This window comes from Urocitellus parryii, chromosome 5, assembly GCF_045843805.1.
Source record: "Urocitellus parryii isolate mUroPar1 chromosome 5, mUroPar1.hap1, whole genome shotgun sequence".
Lineage (NCBI taxonomy): Eukaryota > Metazoa > Chordata > Mammalia > Rodentia > Sciuridae > Urocitellus > Urocitellus parryii.
This window is the reverse complement of record NC_135535.1, coordinates 129935211-129950893: the sequence shown is the minus strand read 5'-3', so window position 1 is coordinate 129950893 and position 15683 is coordinate 129935211. Positions and strand designations below refer to the sequence as shown.

General features: G+C 46.5%; 1 protein-coding gene across 1 annotated transcript in view; it reads left to right on the top strand.

The window, feature by feature from the left end:
• Window positions 1-676: 676 nt before the first annotated feature.
• Window positions 677-15683, top strand: part of Vstm4 (V-set and transmembrane domain containing 4) — a 92137-nt gene continuing 77130 nt past the window's right edge. Inside the window, exons 1-2 of the mRNA XM_026410850.2 lie at window positions 677-756; window positions 8809-9207. Coding sequence (XP_026266635.2) covers window positions 702-756; window positions 8809-9207 — 454 coding nt within the window. The 5' untranslated portion in view covers window positions 677-701. The remainder of the gene's footprint in view (window positions 757-8808; window positions 9208-15683) is intronic.

Below are 15683 nucleotides of genomic sequence, written 5' to 3'. Positions count from 1 at the left end.
AGGCACATGAGAATTAAGGAGCTGTCCTAGGATCTCACAGTGGAAGGATCTGGTAACATTGTGCAAACCACTCAGCCCAGGACAGGCTGAGGGCGCCCTAAATAGTCATAATTGTTAACAGTTTCCACATTTTCTGGATTTGCCTGTGTGAACCCTTTAATTTTCCAGGAGTCCGAAACCTGGTCCCGGATCTCCAACTTTAGGCAGCAGAAGAGGGCTGGCTTCCCCTTCCTATCTGCTCCGGGGCTTATAAAGGTCCCTGTGGCGTGGTGGCAGGAGATCCTCCAACAGCCAGTGAGCCTCAGGTCAGGGGTTTGGTAGATGTACTCCCGCCCCCAACCTCCCCACCGGCGTCCCCTGAGGAATCACAGTGTCCTTGGGGGCAAGAGACCAACAAGCCCTTTGCAGCTCGGTGTTTTCCGAGTCAGAGCAACCACCTGTCAGCACCTCAGTGGTCTCATCCGAGAAATGGACCTAGCAAAAGGAGACACCCACGGGTCACTGAACCATCGGAATGCGAGGCCTCTCCACTGGCCCATCGCAGGGCCAAGGGACCCAGAAGCCCTGGCCCCAGAGGTGGCAGGCGGCCCGAGGGGCGGGCCGGGACCAGGGCCGGGGGCGGGCGCGGGGCGGGCTGGTGGCGGCCAGGCCTGGCGGCGGCTGCGCTCTCCCGCGTCACAGCGCCGGGCGGCGGCGGGGAGATGCGGCTCCTGGCGCTGGTGGCGGCGTGGCTGCTGGCGCGGGCTCCGGCCCCGGGTAAGCGCAGTGGGGCGGGCGGGCAGGGAGCGCGAGGTCGGGCGGGGGGCCGGGAGCCAGCGCTGGGGGGGTTGGGGGCCTGGCGGGGAGGCCCTGTCGCCTCGGGTCCCCGCTCCGCGCCCGCCGGCAGAGGGACGGGGACTGCGCTGTCACTGTCGCCGGTGCGCTCCCTCCGATGGGCTCGGCAGTGCGGCGAGGCTCAGCGGCGCCTTCCTAACTTTCCGCCGAAGCCCTCCAGAGAACGCGGTTCCTTCCCGGACCTGAGCCCTGGGCTCCAGCCCAAAAATGCTCTCAGGACACCCCGATGCCCTTCCAAGTGACAGGCCTCGGAGGGGAGGACTGGAGCAGGATCCGCAACCCCTAGATCGTGGTTTGTTTCCTTTTATTCCACAACGGACAGGACCCACCACTGTTGGCAGGCTCCTCTGGTCAGCAACTTTGCTTTAACTTTCTGCGCAGAGCAGAGTGGCTGGAAGTTGAAGTCGCCAGCTAGCTGCTGGATCTGCCCCAGCCCGAGTTGGGGGCTGCAGACTTGTCACGGGCCTTTTGAGGTGACCAGGACTGTTAGATAGGATAATCTGGGCTGGAGGAAGCCTGACCCTTTCTCACAAGAATCCGGATTCGGGCAGCCTTTCTGCCCACACTACTGGCTTGCATTTATTTTTTTATTTTTAATGGCTCCAACTTGTAAATTGCTGAAGAATTTTCTTTTCTTTCTCTGGCTGGCTGCCTCCCTGCTGCCAGGACCATGCTGGCTAGAATAATAGTAATAATAATTATATCAATGGTTCACTTTTTCTGGGTGCCTATCAGGTGCCAGGTATTTCAAAGTAATAATGACAAGCTCAAATGTTTATAGATCCAAGTAACTCAGTTCATCTGGCCCGTAACCTAAGAGAGGTGCTATCATTGTCCCCATTTTGTAGATTAGGAAGCAGAGGCATGGGTTCATGAATTGACTTAAGTTCATAGACTAATAAGCAGCAGAGTCAGGATTTGAACCCAGGAAACCTGGCTGTAGACTCTGTGCTCACAACAGCTAAGCTGGGTGCCACTATTTTCTAAATGAGGGACTGCTGCTCAGAGTTCAGTAATTTTTCTGGGGTGATCCAGCTTCCCAGTGCTGGAGCTGGTGCTTGAACTAGTCTAGTGCACACTGGAGTCTGAGGTGGAGAGACTTAGATGCCAGAGGAAGGAAATCTATCCATTGTCCCCAACATGTCCTGCTACTAGTGCAGTGAACCTGAAATCCTGGCCATGGGAAATGCTTCTTTCATGGTAGTCACTGTCTTGATGGAGAATGACAGGAAGTTTGTCTGGCTTCATCAGACTAGGCTGTCTCTCATGGCCTGCATGTAGTAGCCAGCAGCCAGGAGAAGCATACGGGCATCCAGGCCCTTCCTCCCTGTGTTCTATGACCACCCAGGTGCTGTTAGAGGGTAACTGAGATTTACTGTTTGGGGACAAGCACATTATCATGTTTCCAGAAGTCCTCAGGAACCTGGAAAGTTGGAATTTGAAATTCTTTAGAGTCTCTCTTGGCTGTGCTCCTTTTTGGATGGCACTCACCCCACATACCGGCTCTAAGTTCTTCATCCAGGACTCTTCATCACCATTGGCAAGGGAAAGCCTGGCGGAGCAGCTTACTACAGAAGTCCAGGCTCTAACCCCTGTTTTGGGGTGGAGTGGGACCTTAGTTCTACCTTTCATTTCGTAGAAAAGAAAACCAACTGGCAAAATATTAAGAGCCAAGCCTTAGTCCAGAGTGGTGGTAATGAGTTGTCTTTGAAGCCAGGTTTCCTATGTTCAGATTCTAACGTTGCCATGTGCTTTGTGAACTTGAACAAGCTGCTGAGCCTCTCTGTGCCTCAGTCCTCTTGTCTGTAAAATGAGGATTAGCAGAGTATGAGAATAAATTGGGAAAATATATATAAAGTGTTTAGAACTCTTCTTGGCATAGAGTTCACATTAGCCAATGTTCAGCCTCTATCATTGAGCAAGGTCTTGGATAAGAGCTGATTTTAGGTGATGGGCTTAATGTGAACAAATCACCCAGGAGCTAAGTCTGGTAGCACTTCTGCTTAGTGGTTAGTAAACACAGGCTCCTGTTGCTGTGGATTTTTAAGTAATGCCATATATTTCTTTCAGAGTTTCATTGTCATGAATTTGAACTATCTTTCCTTTAATCACTAAGAAGCTCTTTGCTGCTGATTGAGTAATTCCTTTTAAACTTAGAGGCTTCTGGGGGCCAGAGCCACCACCACCTTCCTGGCCAGATCAGAACTGAGGGACCCAGCTGTGCCCACCCCTGTGTCCTGGGCGAGCCTGGTGCCTTGTTTTTGACAGAGGACCTTCGTTGCCTGCATGTGGGAGTTCTTGTGCCCCAGTCCTCAGCTGCTTCATGAGAAGTAGGTTGTGTACTGATGGGCTGCATGGATGACTTTTTAGGCTAGTTTTCATGACATTAGTGAATGAAAATAGTGGGGTTAGACCCCTTAACTCTTATACCCAGGGAAACTTCATGTGCAAACATAACCAGTTATCTAATGTATGGGATCTAGTGCAAAATAAAAAATTTGGGCCCCTAATTAAAAATCATTAGAATTTCAAGAAATGAACAGTAGAGGTGAAAGCCAGGGGAGGAACCCTTCCAAGCACAGGGCACTGTGTGCCTGCAGATTGTGTGCCGTGAAGCCCTCCCTGCTCAAGATCAGTGTGGGTCACTTTCTATCACTTCCTCCTCCCCGCACTCAGTGCATGTAAGCCACCATCTGCAGTTTAAAGCGTTTTCCTCATTGGAACCCTAGGCTTACTCTGAAAGGCATCATCTTTCCATTTTCTAGATGAAGAAACTGAGGCTCCAAGAGCCTCCTATCTACCAGAGCCAGATCTCCAGTCTATTTGGGCACCAGCCCCGGGCTGTCCTCTCAGTCCCTCCAAGCCACCAATTGTGTTTCATTGTTTCTCCCTAGAAAGCTGGGAAGGCCTGGGACCATGCACATCCCCATCTCTTCTCCATCAGTGCTATCACCTTCCTCTTTCAGGCACTTTTATTTGTAGCCTATGACACTGTAGTTACATTTTTCCTGTCTTTTTCCAGAGTCACAGTTGCCCTATACCCTGGCCTTTTAGCTCTGTGAAGTCAGGAATGCCATCTTCTCATTTGCACAGTGAATAACCTGGAGGAGGCAGGAATTCTGAGTGGAGACATGTTATGTGGGGGCCTACCTCTACCTCAATTCCTCAATGAAGAGTCACAAAGCAAAAAATTAAATTCCTTCTCCAGCTTGTGTGACTTAAACAATTCTCCTTTTAGTTCAGGAGAGGGAGGATCTGCCCAGACCAGCTGTGTTATCTTACCTAGAGGAGGAGGGGTGAGTGACAGCCACCCTGTCCTGTCCTGTGGCTGGCTTAGCCCAGTTGTGCCCAGCCTGTCCCTTAGGTGCCAATGCTCTGTCATTCAGGCTGACATCCATAAGGAAAAGGCCTGGGCTTCCAGGGCACTGAGCTCTCTCTAACCTACCTCTGGACGCCGGTGTGCCCTGTTTCTCATTGTCCTCCTCCCGGTGTCACGTGGTGCCTGCTGACCACAGTAGGAAAGAAGCTGCCCAATGCTTTCTCCTAGTACTGACATCAATGTCCTTCTGTGCTCCTCCTGCACCCTCTCTCATCTCCTCTCAGCTCTCGGGCTCCATGCATGTAAGCTGGGTCCCCACATTTGCAGCCACTTCTAGTGCTTGGGGGAGGGTGTTGGCTTTGCTGAGAAAGCTCACTGGAAGCACAGGAGCCCCATTACCGGAGAGTGCATGACCTCCAACAAAGCTTTCCGGTGGGGCAGGGTGTTCAGCTCTGTTTCAATCACCCCCTTGTGCTGACCATGGGGGTGAGTATCAGTGGAGGGCTAAGGTGAGCCTACAACTGCCAGCTCCCAGACTGGGTGGCTTAAACAATGGGAATTGATTTTCTCACAGTTCAGGAGGCTGAGTTCAAGATACTGGCAGAGTTGCTTTCTCCCCAGGCTTATAGATGGCAGCTTCTCCCTGTGTCCTCTCGTGGTCTTCCCTCTGTCCTAATCTCCTTTTACGAGGACACCAGTCATGTTGGATTAGGGCCCACCCTAATGACCTCATTTTAATTGAATGACTTCTTTGAAGGCCCTACTCCAAATACAGCCACATTCTGAGGGGCTGGGGATTAAGACTTCAACATGTGCATCTTGTGGCTGTACACAACTCAAACCATAGCAAGGTTTTTTGCACGTCTGTGGGAGAAACAGATGTTTGGGTCATTGGTAAGAGAAAATGGGGGAAAAATGAAGGCAGGGAGGTGTGATGATAAAGAGAAAAAAAAAGGGTTCATCTCGGGAAGCCAGCTCCGTCCTTTCCTTTCATGGGAGCTGCTGATCCGGGCCTGAGGCACAGAAGTGGAAGGGTTACTAGTTTGCTTCCAAGATGGAATCTGGCCTCCCATGGGGACTGGAGCACTTGGCACGTTCTCCTGGTTTCAGTCACTATAAATAATCCCTTCTTCATGCAGCGTTAACAGGAGGAGCCTGGGGCGTGGGGTCCACAGCACCATCATCCCACCCATATTGTTTCCATTTCCTGCTTCCCAGCTCTCCTGGACTCCAGTGGGGAGCTCTGGGGGTGGAGCACGGCTGGACTTGGATTCTGGAAGCCAGCTGCCGCATCTCTGAGCTCTCCCTCCTCCTGCCCAGCCCCCTGCGCCTGTTGGGGTGGGGTCAGCCTGGGGTCCCAGCTGCTTCCTTGCTCATCAGGGAGCCCCGCCACAGGCCCCCGTGTGCTTCAGACAGGGCCTCAGCAGTTGGGTGGAAACACAGTTGGTCTAATCTAACATGGCATGTGGGCAAGATGCCTGCCAGGTGGGTGAGAGGCAAGGAAGAAGTGGGCCAATTCCTCTTCTATTGCCCTTTATGAGTGACTCTGGACAATAGTAGGATTGTTACTGCAAAAGCCAGGCACCTGCTCACAGGATACTCTAGAATCCAAGAATTATAATTTAATCATATCCATAAGATGCCTTTTGTCATGTAAAATAACATTTGCATGTTCCCCAGAAATTGAGGCAGGACATCTTGACTACCTGTCAATCTGTATTTCCCAAGTATCTGCCTGGGCTGGCCTTGTTCATCCTCCTCTGTAAACACTGAGGGCCTTAAACCTGTTCACAATGTGCTTAGAGTTCAGCTGAGTATTGGTGTTTTTTTCTTAAGTTCACTTCTATCTATTTTTTTTTTAAAGATAACCAAAGACTGCCATGGTGTAGTGTGTTCTTATCTCAATCCCCTTGTGAATGTTACTTTACTTGACAAAAGGCACTCCATGGACATTCTTAAGTTAAGATTTCTGAATTAGGCTGGAGAGTTCTTAGGACTAATGCCTGGCTTCTATGAGAAATGAAATGGAAGAAAATGGATGCTCAAGTCATAACTCTTGAGGTGTTCAGTCTACTAATATCAGTAGTGGAAACCACGGAAGAGGATGAGTACTATGGATTGACCATGGTATATCCCCTCTAAAACTCAGGTTGAAATTAAATTTCCATTATGAGATATTAAAAGCTGGGACCATATACTAGTCAGCTTTTGGTCATTGTTACCAAAATACCTGACAAGAACAAGGTAGAAGAGAAAAGTTTATTTGGGTTCATGCTTTCAGAGGTTCAGTCTATGATGGGCTGGCTCCATTGCTCTGAGCCCAACATGAGGCAGAACATCATGGCACCCGGACATGGTAGAGAGAAGTAGCTGGGAAGGAGAGGGGGTGGGGGAGAGAGGGGAGGGGAGAGAAAAGCCTGGGACAAAACATAATCTGCAAGGGCACACTCCCAGTGACCTACGCCCTTTAGCCACACCCTACCAGCCTACAGTTACCACCCAGTGGTGCATTCAAACTATCAATCCATCAAATGGATGCACCATTGATTAAGTTATAGGTCTCATGATCTAATCATCTCACTTTTGAACATTCCTGCATTGTCTATTGCTTGAACTTATTGTGGTGGGGGTATCTCATATCCAAACGGTAATGAACCCTTAAGGAATGATGAGGCTCCATTTTCACAAATGAGTTAATGGGTGAATAAGTTATCATGACTTATTGGTTGGTTGCATTGTAAAAGTCAGTTGGACAAGGTCTCAAACACCCTTGTCTCTGCCATGTCATGCCTGTGTCACCTCAGGATGCTGCCAGCAAGATGCCATAACCAGATGTGGCTCCTCAACTTTGAACCAGAGCCAAGTTAAGCCACTTTTCTTTATCACTTCCTAGTCTGTGTTATTATTAGGAACTGGACAAAGACCAATGACGTATCGATGGGATTTTTACAATGAAGGATATTTTTTATGTGACAAGCCTCACCTGACCTCATTACAGCTTCAACTTTGTTCATCCACAGTCTCTGACAGATGTTCAGATTGTGATCTCTTTCTTTTTCTTCCTTCTTGTTTATCTGTAGCACTGACCAGGTGACAAAGCTTTTGTTGACTCTTTGATCTGGGGCTCAAGTTCCTTCAGGTGACCAGAGGGAGACATTGGGGGTCTGACAATTGTGGGTTTGGATCACCCTAGAAGGAGACATTGGAGGTCTAACAGTTGTGGGTTTGGATTACCCTGGGGATACCTGCTTGTTGGTTGCAAAGGCAGCAGTGGTGTTTAATGGAGTTGAACCTGTGAAGTGTAGGCATAGGGACACAGGACCTGGTGAGAGGACAGCACTGATTGTATAGAAAGAGGTTCCAGCATTCTGGGCAAAGCATCTTTTTTCATGGGTTCTGTCTGCCAGTTTCTTATTTTGTTTTCTGTTGCTATAACAAAGTACCTGGGGCTTGGTAATTTATAAATAAGAGAAATTTATTTGGCTCATGTTCTGGAAGCTGAGAAGTCCATGAGCATAACACTGGTATCTGCTCAGTGTCTGGTAGAGGCCTTCTTGCTGCACCTTGACATGGTTGGGGGCATCGCATGAAAAGGCAGAGCAAGCATGCCAGGTCTCTCTCTTTTTATAAAGTCACTAATACCCTTGTGGAGCCCTACTCTCATGACCTCATCTAATCCTAATCACTCCCAAGGCCCACCTCCAAATACCATTAAGCTATGATGTGGGGAATTGTTTTGACACATGAACTTTGTGTGACACATTTAAACCATAATATGGGGAGGCTCCCCCTGGGGGCTCCGGGACAGTATGCCTCTCTGCCCAGCCACCCTACACTAAGAACAGTGGGTCTTTGGAAAAGCGAGCAACACTCAGTCTCTCTGCGACCTGCTGAGTGGTTGGGTGGGCATCAGGGTGTCTCCATTAAAGGTCAGCTCAGGGAAGAATGTGACTGGGAGAAGGAGTCTGGTCCTAATGAAGAAACCCACACAGAAAAAGGTTGATGGGGAATGGAGTTCTGAAGCCTCTTTCGGGGTGTTGGGCGAGTCCTTCTACTCTTCCTGTTCCTGAGGCTTGTTCTCTCTTCTTGCACGTCAACTGAGAGCTCTGATGTTTTCCATTAGTGGTACGAGTGCAGCATCCTGCTTGACCACTACTGAGCATGTTCCCTGGTTAGTGTGGAAATAGCTCAGATGGAGAAAGAGGGAATAAAGGCAGGCTCAGCCTTGTGGTGGCAGACCGTCAGAGGAGGTGGCTCATCCCTGACCCTGGGCAGATCTGACCCTGTCCAGAGACCTTGGGGAGGCTGACAGGGGAGATGGGATGTGTGCTGAACATTTTTAAGGGGTGGCAAACTTCCAAATTTTTTGTGTGACAACAAATTTACCATTTTTGAAACATGTCAGCTGGGTGGTTGGTGTTTGGCATCCCATGTGAATGGGATTGTCCATAGGTGAGCACGTGGTAGGCCACCGAGGCTCTCTTCAGAAGAACCCCTCCTCCGACCATCAGGAAGGTGGGGAGTGGACATGGAAGGTACAGGGGCCGCCTGTCTCCCTGGTCATGCTGAGCACTCAGCTCCACTGTGGCCTGGCCCCATGAGGACAGACTGTAGCCTTTAATCCTCATTTTCTCTTTTTCCCCTGTTCTCTGCAGAGGTCTGCGGGGCTCTCAATGTCACCGTGTCCCCAGGGCCTGTGGTTGACTACCTGGAGGGGGAAAACGCCACCCTCCACTGCCATGTCTCCCAGAAGAGGCGGAAGGACAGCTTGTTGGCCGTGCGCTGGTTCTTTGCACGTTCGAACTCCCAGGAGGCCTTGATGGTCAAGATGACCAAGCTCCGGGTGGTGCAGTACTACGGGAACTTCAGTCGCAGCGCCAACAGGCAGAGGCTGCGCCTGCTGGAGGAGAGGCGGGGGACGCTCTACAGGCTCTCCGTGTTGACCCTTCGGCCAGCAGATCAAGGGCATTATGTCTGCAAAGTCCAGGAAATCAGCAAGCACAGGAATAAATGGACAGCCTGGTCCAACGGCTCCTCAGCAACAGAAATGAGAGGTGAGGGCACATCTGGTCTCTCTGTGGAGAGGTAGGGTACGGAGGCCTGGGAGGAGGCCAGGCCAGTGGTCAGTCCTGTCACAGTGCGGAGGACAACAGTTCAGCTCTGCTAGAACACACCTTGTCTGTCTGTGGGCCACAGCCGAGTGGGTTGAACCATGGGGACGGGGGCAGCTTTATTTGGACATTTGGGCTGATGCGGGGTGTAGACATGGAAATGGGGACAGAAAGGAACAAGTGTCTGCCCCTAGGCCATTTAACCTGTTCTTTGGGTAAAACCTTCTTCATGTCTAAAACACTGGGGTAGATGTGCTCTCTCGAAGGTAAACAAAGCCAATTAAACATATAAAAAGGCTCATTACCTCCAAGTAAGTGTGATCATCTAGCTTGTGATTTAATGTGAATCTACTTTCAGTGAACAAAGTGAAACTTACAAAAAGCAATGGAAAGAGGATGGGGTCTTTGGTCCATGTGGGGCCCATCAGAGTTTGCTAAGTTGCTTCCGGAAGTTAGGCTCCTACCTTCCCACAGAGGCTGGGAGACAGATTCTGTCATCAGGTGAAGGCTGGAACAAACAGTAAGTTCTTTAGTCAGCCTTGATTATCCTCAGGCAGGAACCCTGTGGAGAGTGGGTCATTCTAGGCATGCACCCCGAACTGTCAGAAATTTTGTGTTTGTTCAAGTTTTTATAGGCCTAGCTGAGAGAGGGTTCGGAGGAGCTCGACTGGAGTTTGGTTAAGAAATGAGCCTTTAGCGGTGCCAGCCTCTAACTTGGATCTATGCAGTCTTGATTACTTTGGCTAGAGTGCTGGATACCCGGCAGGTGCCATGTGCCAGTAGGTCCTGATGTGAATTGCCAGGCCTCACAATAGGGCAGACTGGTGGCTCTGAGGAGTTGCCCAGCGGGACTGAACCAAGGTCAGACAACAGCTGGCTGTGAGATTCATCAGGAAGTGGGTGAAGGATCAGAGGCGGCCCTCCCTTCTTGGGGACAGATAGGAAGTGCTTGCGATAGTTTTGGAGCATTTTGGCTACCAAGTACTAAATTGAAGGTCAGCATTTTTGATTACCAGTATTCTGTTTAAGAAGATACCTTTTGCAATTTTAACAAAACTTTCTATTGTGCACTCAGCTTATATCTTTGATTGCTTTGAACTTGAATTTAGCTTGCAGAAGATCAGAGTAAAGCTGGTGGTCTCCAGCAAAAACAAAAATAATCTAATTTTATGATGTATCTGTAATAAATATTAAAGGCCTTAGTGATATTGTTTTGATAGCTTTTTGTTAAGGAATAAAACTCAGCTGTGAAGGTAGTTTTAATATTCTATATGAATATGAAACACATTGAAGAAAATTATTTATATGAGTGGTCTTTAAAGCATGTCTTTGTAATGTTTGTTAACACAGAATGATATAATAATTGAAATGCTGTGCACTTTTTTCTCCCTAAACAAATTAATTCAAGAAAACAAATGACTATTAGTATAAAAATGTATCTTGGCACAAAAAACAAAAGCTACATTAAAAAAAATATATATCGGGGCTGAAGAGGGAACCCACACTGACTATCTCTTGGCTCTGAAACATAGATATTGTGTGTGTGTGTGTGTGTGTGTGTGTGTGTGTGTGTTGCTTGTCTTTACGTCCCAGTATATTCTGGAGTCATGCACTAAATCTCTTGGCAGTAATAAAGCTCTGCCAACTAGAACATATAAAAAGGTTTACTACTTTTAGATAAGTGTAATCATCTAGTTTGTTATTTAATGTGAATTAGTGAGTGAAACGGGGTTTCTTCTAGAACATTTATTTGGAAACTTGCTTCAAAAACCTGAGGTAGTTTGTAAGGCTTCACAGGAAATAAAGGATCTTTCCCCCCTCCATCTCCTTCTCCTCCCTCTTTTTCCTCATCCTCCCTTTCCTCTTCCCTCCTATCTCCCCTCCCCTCACTCTCTGTCTTTTTTCTCCTTCCTCTTTCCTCTCCGTCTCTCCTCTTTCTCTCTCACTGCCCTTCAGGTTCTTTTGACCTCTCACCTGGAAATGGTTCTAACTTCACAGTGAGCTGCCTCCTGCTCGGCCTGCCTCAGCCTCTGGGGACGGCCACAGTTCATTGATGGGAAGAATGGAAACTTGATCAATGATTATAACCTACCCATGCTCCACCGCAGTTCTGAGGGATTATGCCCAGGGGGTTAGGAAAGGTAACCCTAGGTAAAAGGCCTGAAACCAGTCCGGCTTGTTCTGGTTGGAAGGTAATCTGCCTGGGCTGGAGGAAGCTTGTGGAGCCTTGGCTGGCTGCTTGTCTTTTCTGGGCAAGACTGGGGCCAGCTTGCTGCTCCATCTTCCCAGGGTGCCTTTCCTGGTGCCCTTTGTCTTGCTTATCCCTAGGGATCTTGTTTTCCTACATCTCCACTTTAGTTGTTATGTGGAAAACAAAAACATAAGCCAGCAGCAAAATGCCAGTTCTGTGGGTAAACACATTTGGGTTGGCATGTTAAACAGGACTGCCTTCACTCACCTGCTCCACCCAGGCTCCAGAGTCTTTTCTACCATTCATTCTTTTCCCCTCCTTTCTACCAGGTTCTCAAGCCATCTGTGGGAGAGGGGAATGCTTCTTGGGCTTTCCCTTGTAACACTATCCCACTGTTGGCCCTTCACTGTGAACCTGATCATGTGCTCCTTCCTTCAATGTCCTTAATGTGGGATAAAATGGCCTTTCACTGTAAACTCCCAGAAAGAAAGACCAGGGCCGGTCTCTTCTCATCTGGCTGTTGCAAGCCTCTCTTCCAGCAGATGGAGGGTCTTGACTCATGCCAAAATATTTAAGGAATGGTTCTTGGCACAAAGTAACTGCTATAGGAGTATTGGCTCTTATTATTTGTCCTGATTTCCACATATTTGTTGTTTTCTACTGCAAAAATAATGTAGTTCAGTTTCAGAGAATATGGAAAAACACTAAAAGTGTTTAAAGAAGAAAATAAAAAAGGACTTACCATATCTTCATCCCCCATGCTAATATTTCAATGTCAATCCTTCTAGTATTTTGTACAAATAAAAATATGAAACCTCACTTCAGTCTTAGTATAAATACTGTTCTGTGCCTGGCTTTTTTGACTTTGGTAAATAATGTTCAAGTTTCCTTTGTTAGATATGCTTCCATAGTGTAATTTTAATGTCAGAATAGCATACCATGGTATGGATGTATCAATATTTAGCTTCCCACTTGTTATATTGAACAGTTAAGCTGTGCTAAATCCTTGTCAGTTAACCTCCAGAAATGTCACTGTTTAGTATAAGTCCTAGTAATAAGGTTTCTGGGTACAAATGTATACCCAACTTAAAAATTGATGCTAGAATAGTTAATAAATTTATTTTCCCACCAGCATCAAAAATAACTTTTTCCATAGATTCATCTTTATAACCATGATGGTTAGTTTTCTGTGTTCACTTGATTGGGCTTAGGGATGCCCAGATTGCTGACAAATCATGATTGCTAGATGTGTTGTTTCTGGTTCTCTGAACCTTATTTCTTAGAACCCTGACTAATTCAATAACATATACTTTTTGAAGATGATGGTGATGATGATGATGATGATATGACAAATATGTGGAAATAGTGCCTGTCATATAATTGAACCTCAGTAAATACTTGATAAATGTATGAAGTGCTCTTTGTGAGGTGGAATTAGCATCCCTTGCTGTGGATACCTTTGAGGTAGACATGACAAGGTGGATATAATCACTCTCTCTGGGAAACCCACATCTCTTTCCCTTGACCTATTCTAGTTGTGCATCTTATTTGAGGCCCCATATCCATCCTTCCTCTTCCACTGTACCTGCTTTGAGTTTGCCAAACCACAGAAAGCTTTCTTACGTATGACATCCTGCAGATTGTATATTTTTGGCACTCTTGACACCACTTTATATAGTAACTTCAGGGAATGATGTAAAAAATGTGTATATGAGTAAAAAACAAGGAAAATACAAAAATGTAAAAAGTCAATGGACCTAACGTCCGCTGCTTTGCTCCTAGCCCCACAAGTAATCATCATCCACATTTCACATTTGGTTTAGATTTTTCAAGTCCTTCTTCTACTGACATTCATACATATCCTCATAAGAATATTTTAACATTGTATTGATTTATAATTATCGTTGATGGTATCATATGTATTTTTTTTTTTTGCTGGCATTATATAGTGAAATAAGACCAATCTGAATCCAATCATTCCCACAGTGATGGACTTTCAATTTTCACCATACAAACAGTGATTTAGTGATCAGCTTTATTTGCACTTCCAAGTGTCTCTGTTGATTGGATTCTTGGAAAGGGATTGCTGGGCCTAAGGCTGTGCATATTTAAATTTTTAATAGACAATGCCAAATTAAATTATATACTTGTAAGATACAATGGTGGGACAATCACAAGATAAACATCCCCATTTCAAAAAACATATATGGGACCATAGAAAGGACGAGTGAAAACCAAGTAGGATTAAAAACTCAGGAATGTGATCTTAAAATCTGTAAATCTGTAGCTTCAGATCTGACACCTGGAGCACTCCATGGCATGACATGAGCTCCGAAGGACTTGTGCAGCCTTGCTCTCATGACTTTGCTAGTTGCAGCCCACAAGACCTCTCTCTTAGAGTCCTCTGCTTCTTGCCCATTTTCTTGGCAGACATCACACGTTCCTGGCATCTCTAACTTCCCCGGGGCCCCCACTGAAGCTTTGGCTTCACTCTCAGAACTTTTCAGAGGCTGTCAATAGGGATTCTGACCTCGCCACACGCTGCATGGTCTCCCATGGTCTTCCACTCTGAAATCTTGGTGGAAGCCTCTACGATCTCACAACTCTTGCTTTCTGCATGTCTGCAAGACGAAGATCACATGATGACACCAATGTCTGCCACCTGCTTGGACTATAGCTGTGGTGGCCTCTGTGTGCTAGAATGGCTGAGCACTATGAAATGAATCCTGGGGGAGCAGCTTCCTAGGCAGTTCTGTGCAAGTAGGGTGCACCAAACTCTCTTCTCAAAGAAACCTCTTTCAGACCTCTTTTATCCTTTTACACTCTTGAGCTTGCAACCAGTGGGGTCAGGTCAATTCCCAAGATACATTCCCTTAAGGCATCTTTCCTGTTGTGCTGGTGCAAAGTAATGATTTCTTTTTAATGGTGCCAATTTCTTTAGCTATCACACCCTCAACTTTTCACAAGTTTCTTTCCTAGTCAAAATGCAAGTTTTTGAAATCTTTCTATTCTGTCTTTTTTTTTTTTCAAAATCTGGCTAAAAGTAGCCAGTGATATAGTTTGATACCCATGATATAGCTTGAATGCTGTGCTGCCTTGAAATTTCTTTCACCAGATTAATTAGTCCACCACCTTTAAACTCAGCCTCACAGAAAGTTTCAGGATATGGACAAAATGTAGACAAGTTCTTTGCCAGAAAGTAACATGAATGGCTTTTTGTACAATTCCCAGTTGAGTCCTCATTCCCGTATGAAACCTCATGAGCACAGTATTTACTGTCCAAATTCCTGTCAGCATTTTGATCTTCATCCGTATCAGAATCACCCATTAAGCTCTGCTTACAATGTTCCGAGTTTTCTCTAGTGGGCTTCTCCTGACTTTTCCAAATGTATCCCACCAACCAGTTCCAAAGGTTTCTGAGCAACATTATTAGAGTGTCATAGCAACAACTCCACTGCTCAGCACCAATTTTTCTGTTAGTCAGCTTTCTGTCACTGTGACAAAATACTGGGAAAATTAACTTAGAGGAGGAAATATATATTTGTCTCAGGGTTTCAGTCCTTAGTCATTGGACCATTGCATTGACCTTGTGGCAAGGCAGAGTGTTACAGGGAGTGCATGGTGGAGTAAAATGACTCATGGTGGATGGGAAGCAGAAGAAAGGATTTGGGGAATGATTAGAGACAAAATATAGTCTTCAAGGCCATGCCCCCAGTGACCTACTTATTTTAACTAGGTCACACATCAAAAATTTCCACTACCTTCCAAATAGTGCCAACAACTGGAGACTGCACCTTCAACCCATGAGCCTTTGGGATTCCAGATCCAAACCATAACACTCTTTCATCTTTTTTGAAATACGCTTTTTGAAAATTTTACTTATTTATTTATTCTAATGAGGTATATATGACTGCAGAATGCATTCCGATTCATTATAAACAATTGCAGCACAACTTTTCATTTATTTGGTTGTACATGATATAGCATCACACCATATGTGCAGTCATATGTGTGCCTAGGGTAATGGTGTCCATCTCATTCCACCATCTTTTCTGCCCCAATATTCCCTCTCCTCCCCTCTCTCTCTTTTTGTCCAATCATAGTTCCTTCACTTTTCCCATGACCTGCCCCTCCCATTATGGATCAGCATCCACTTATCAGAGAGAATATTTGGGCTTTGGTTTTTGGGGATTGGCTTACTTAGCATGATATTTTCCAACTCCACTCA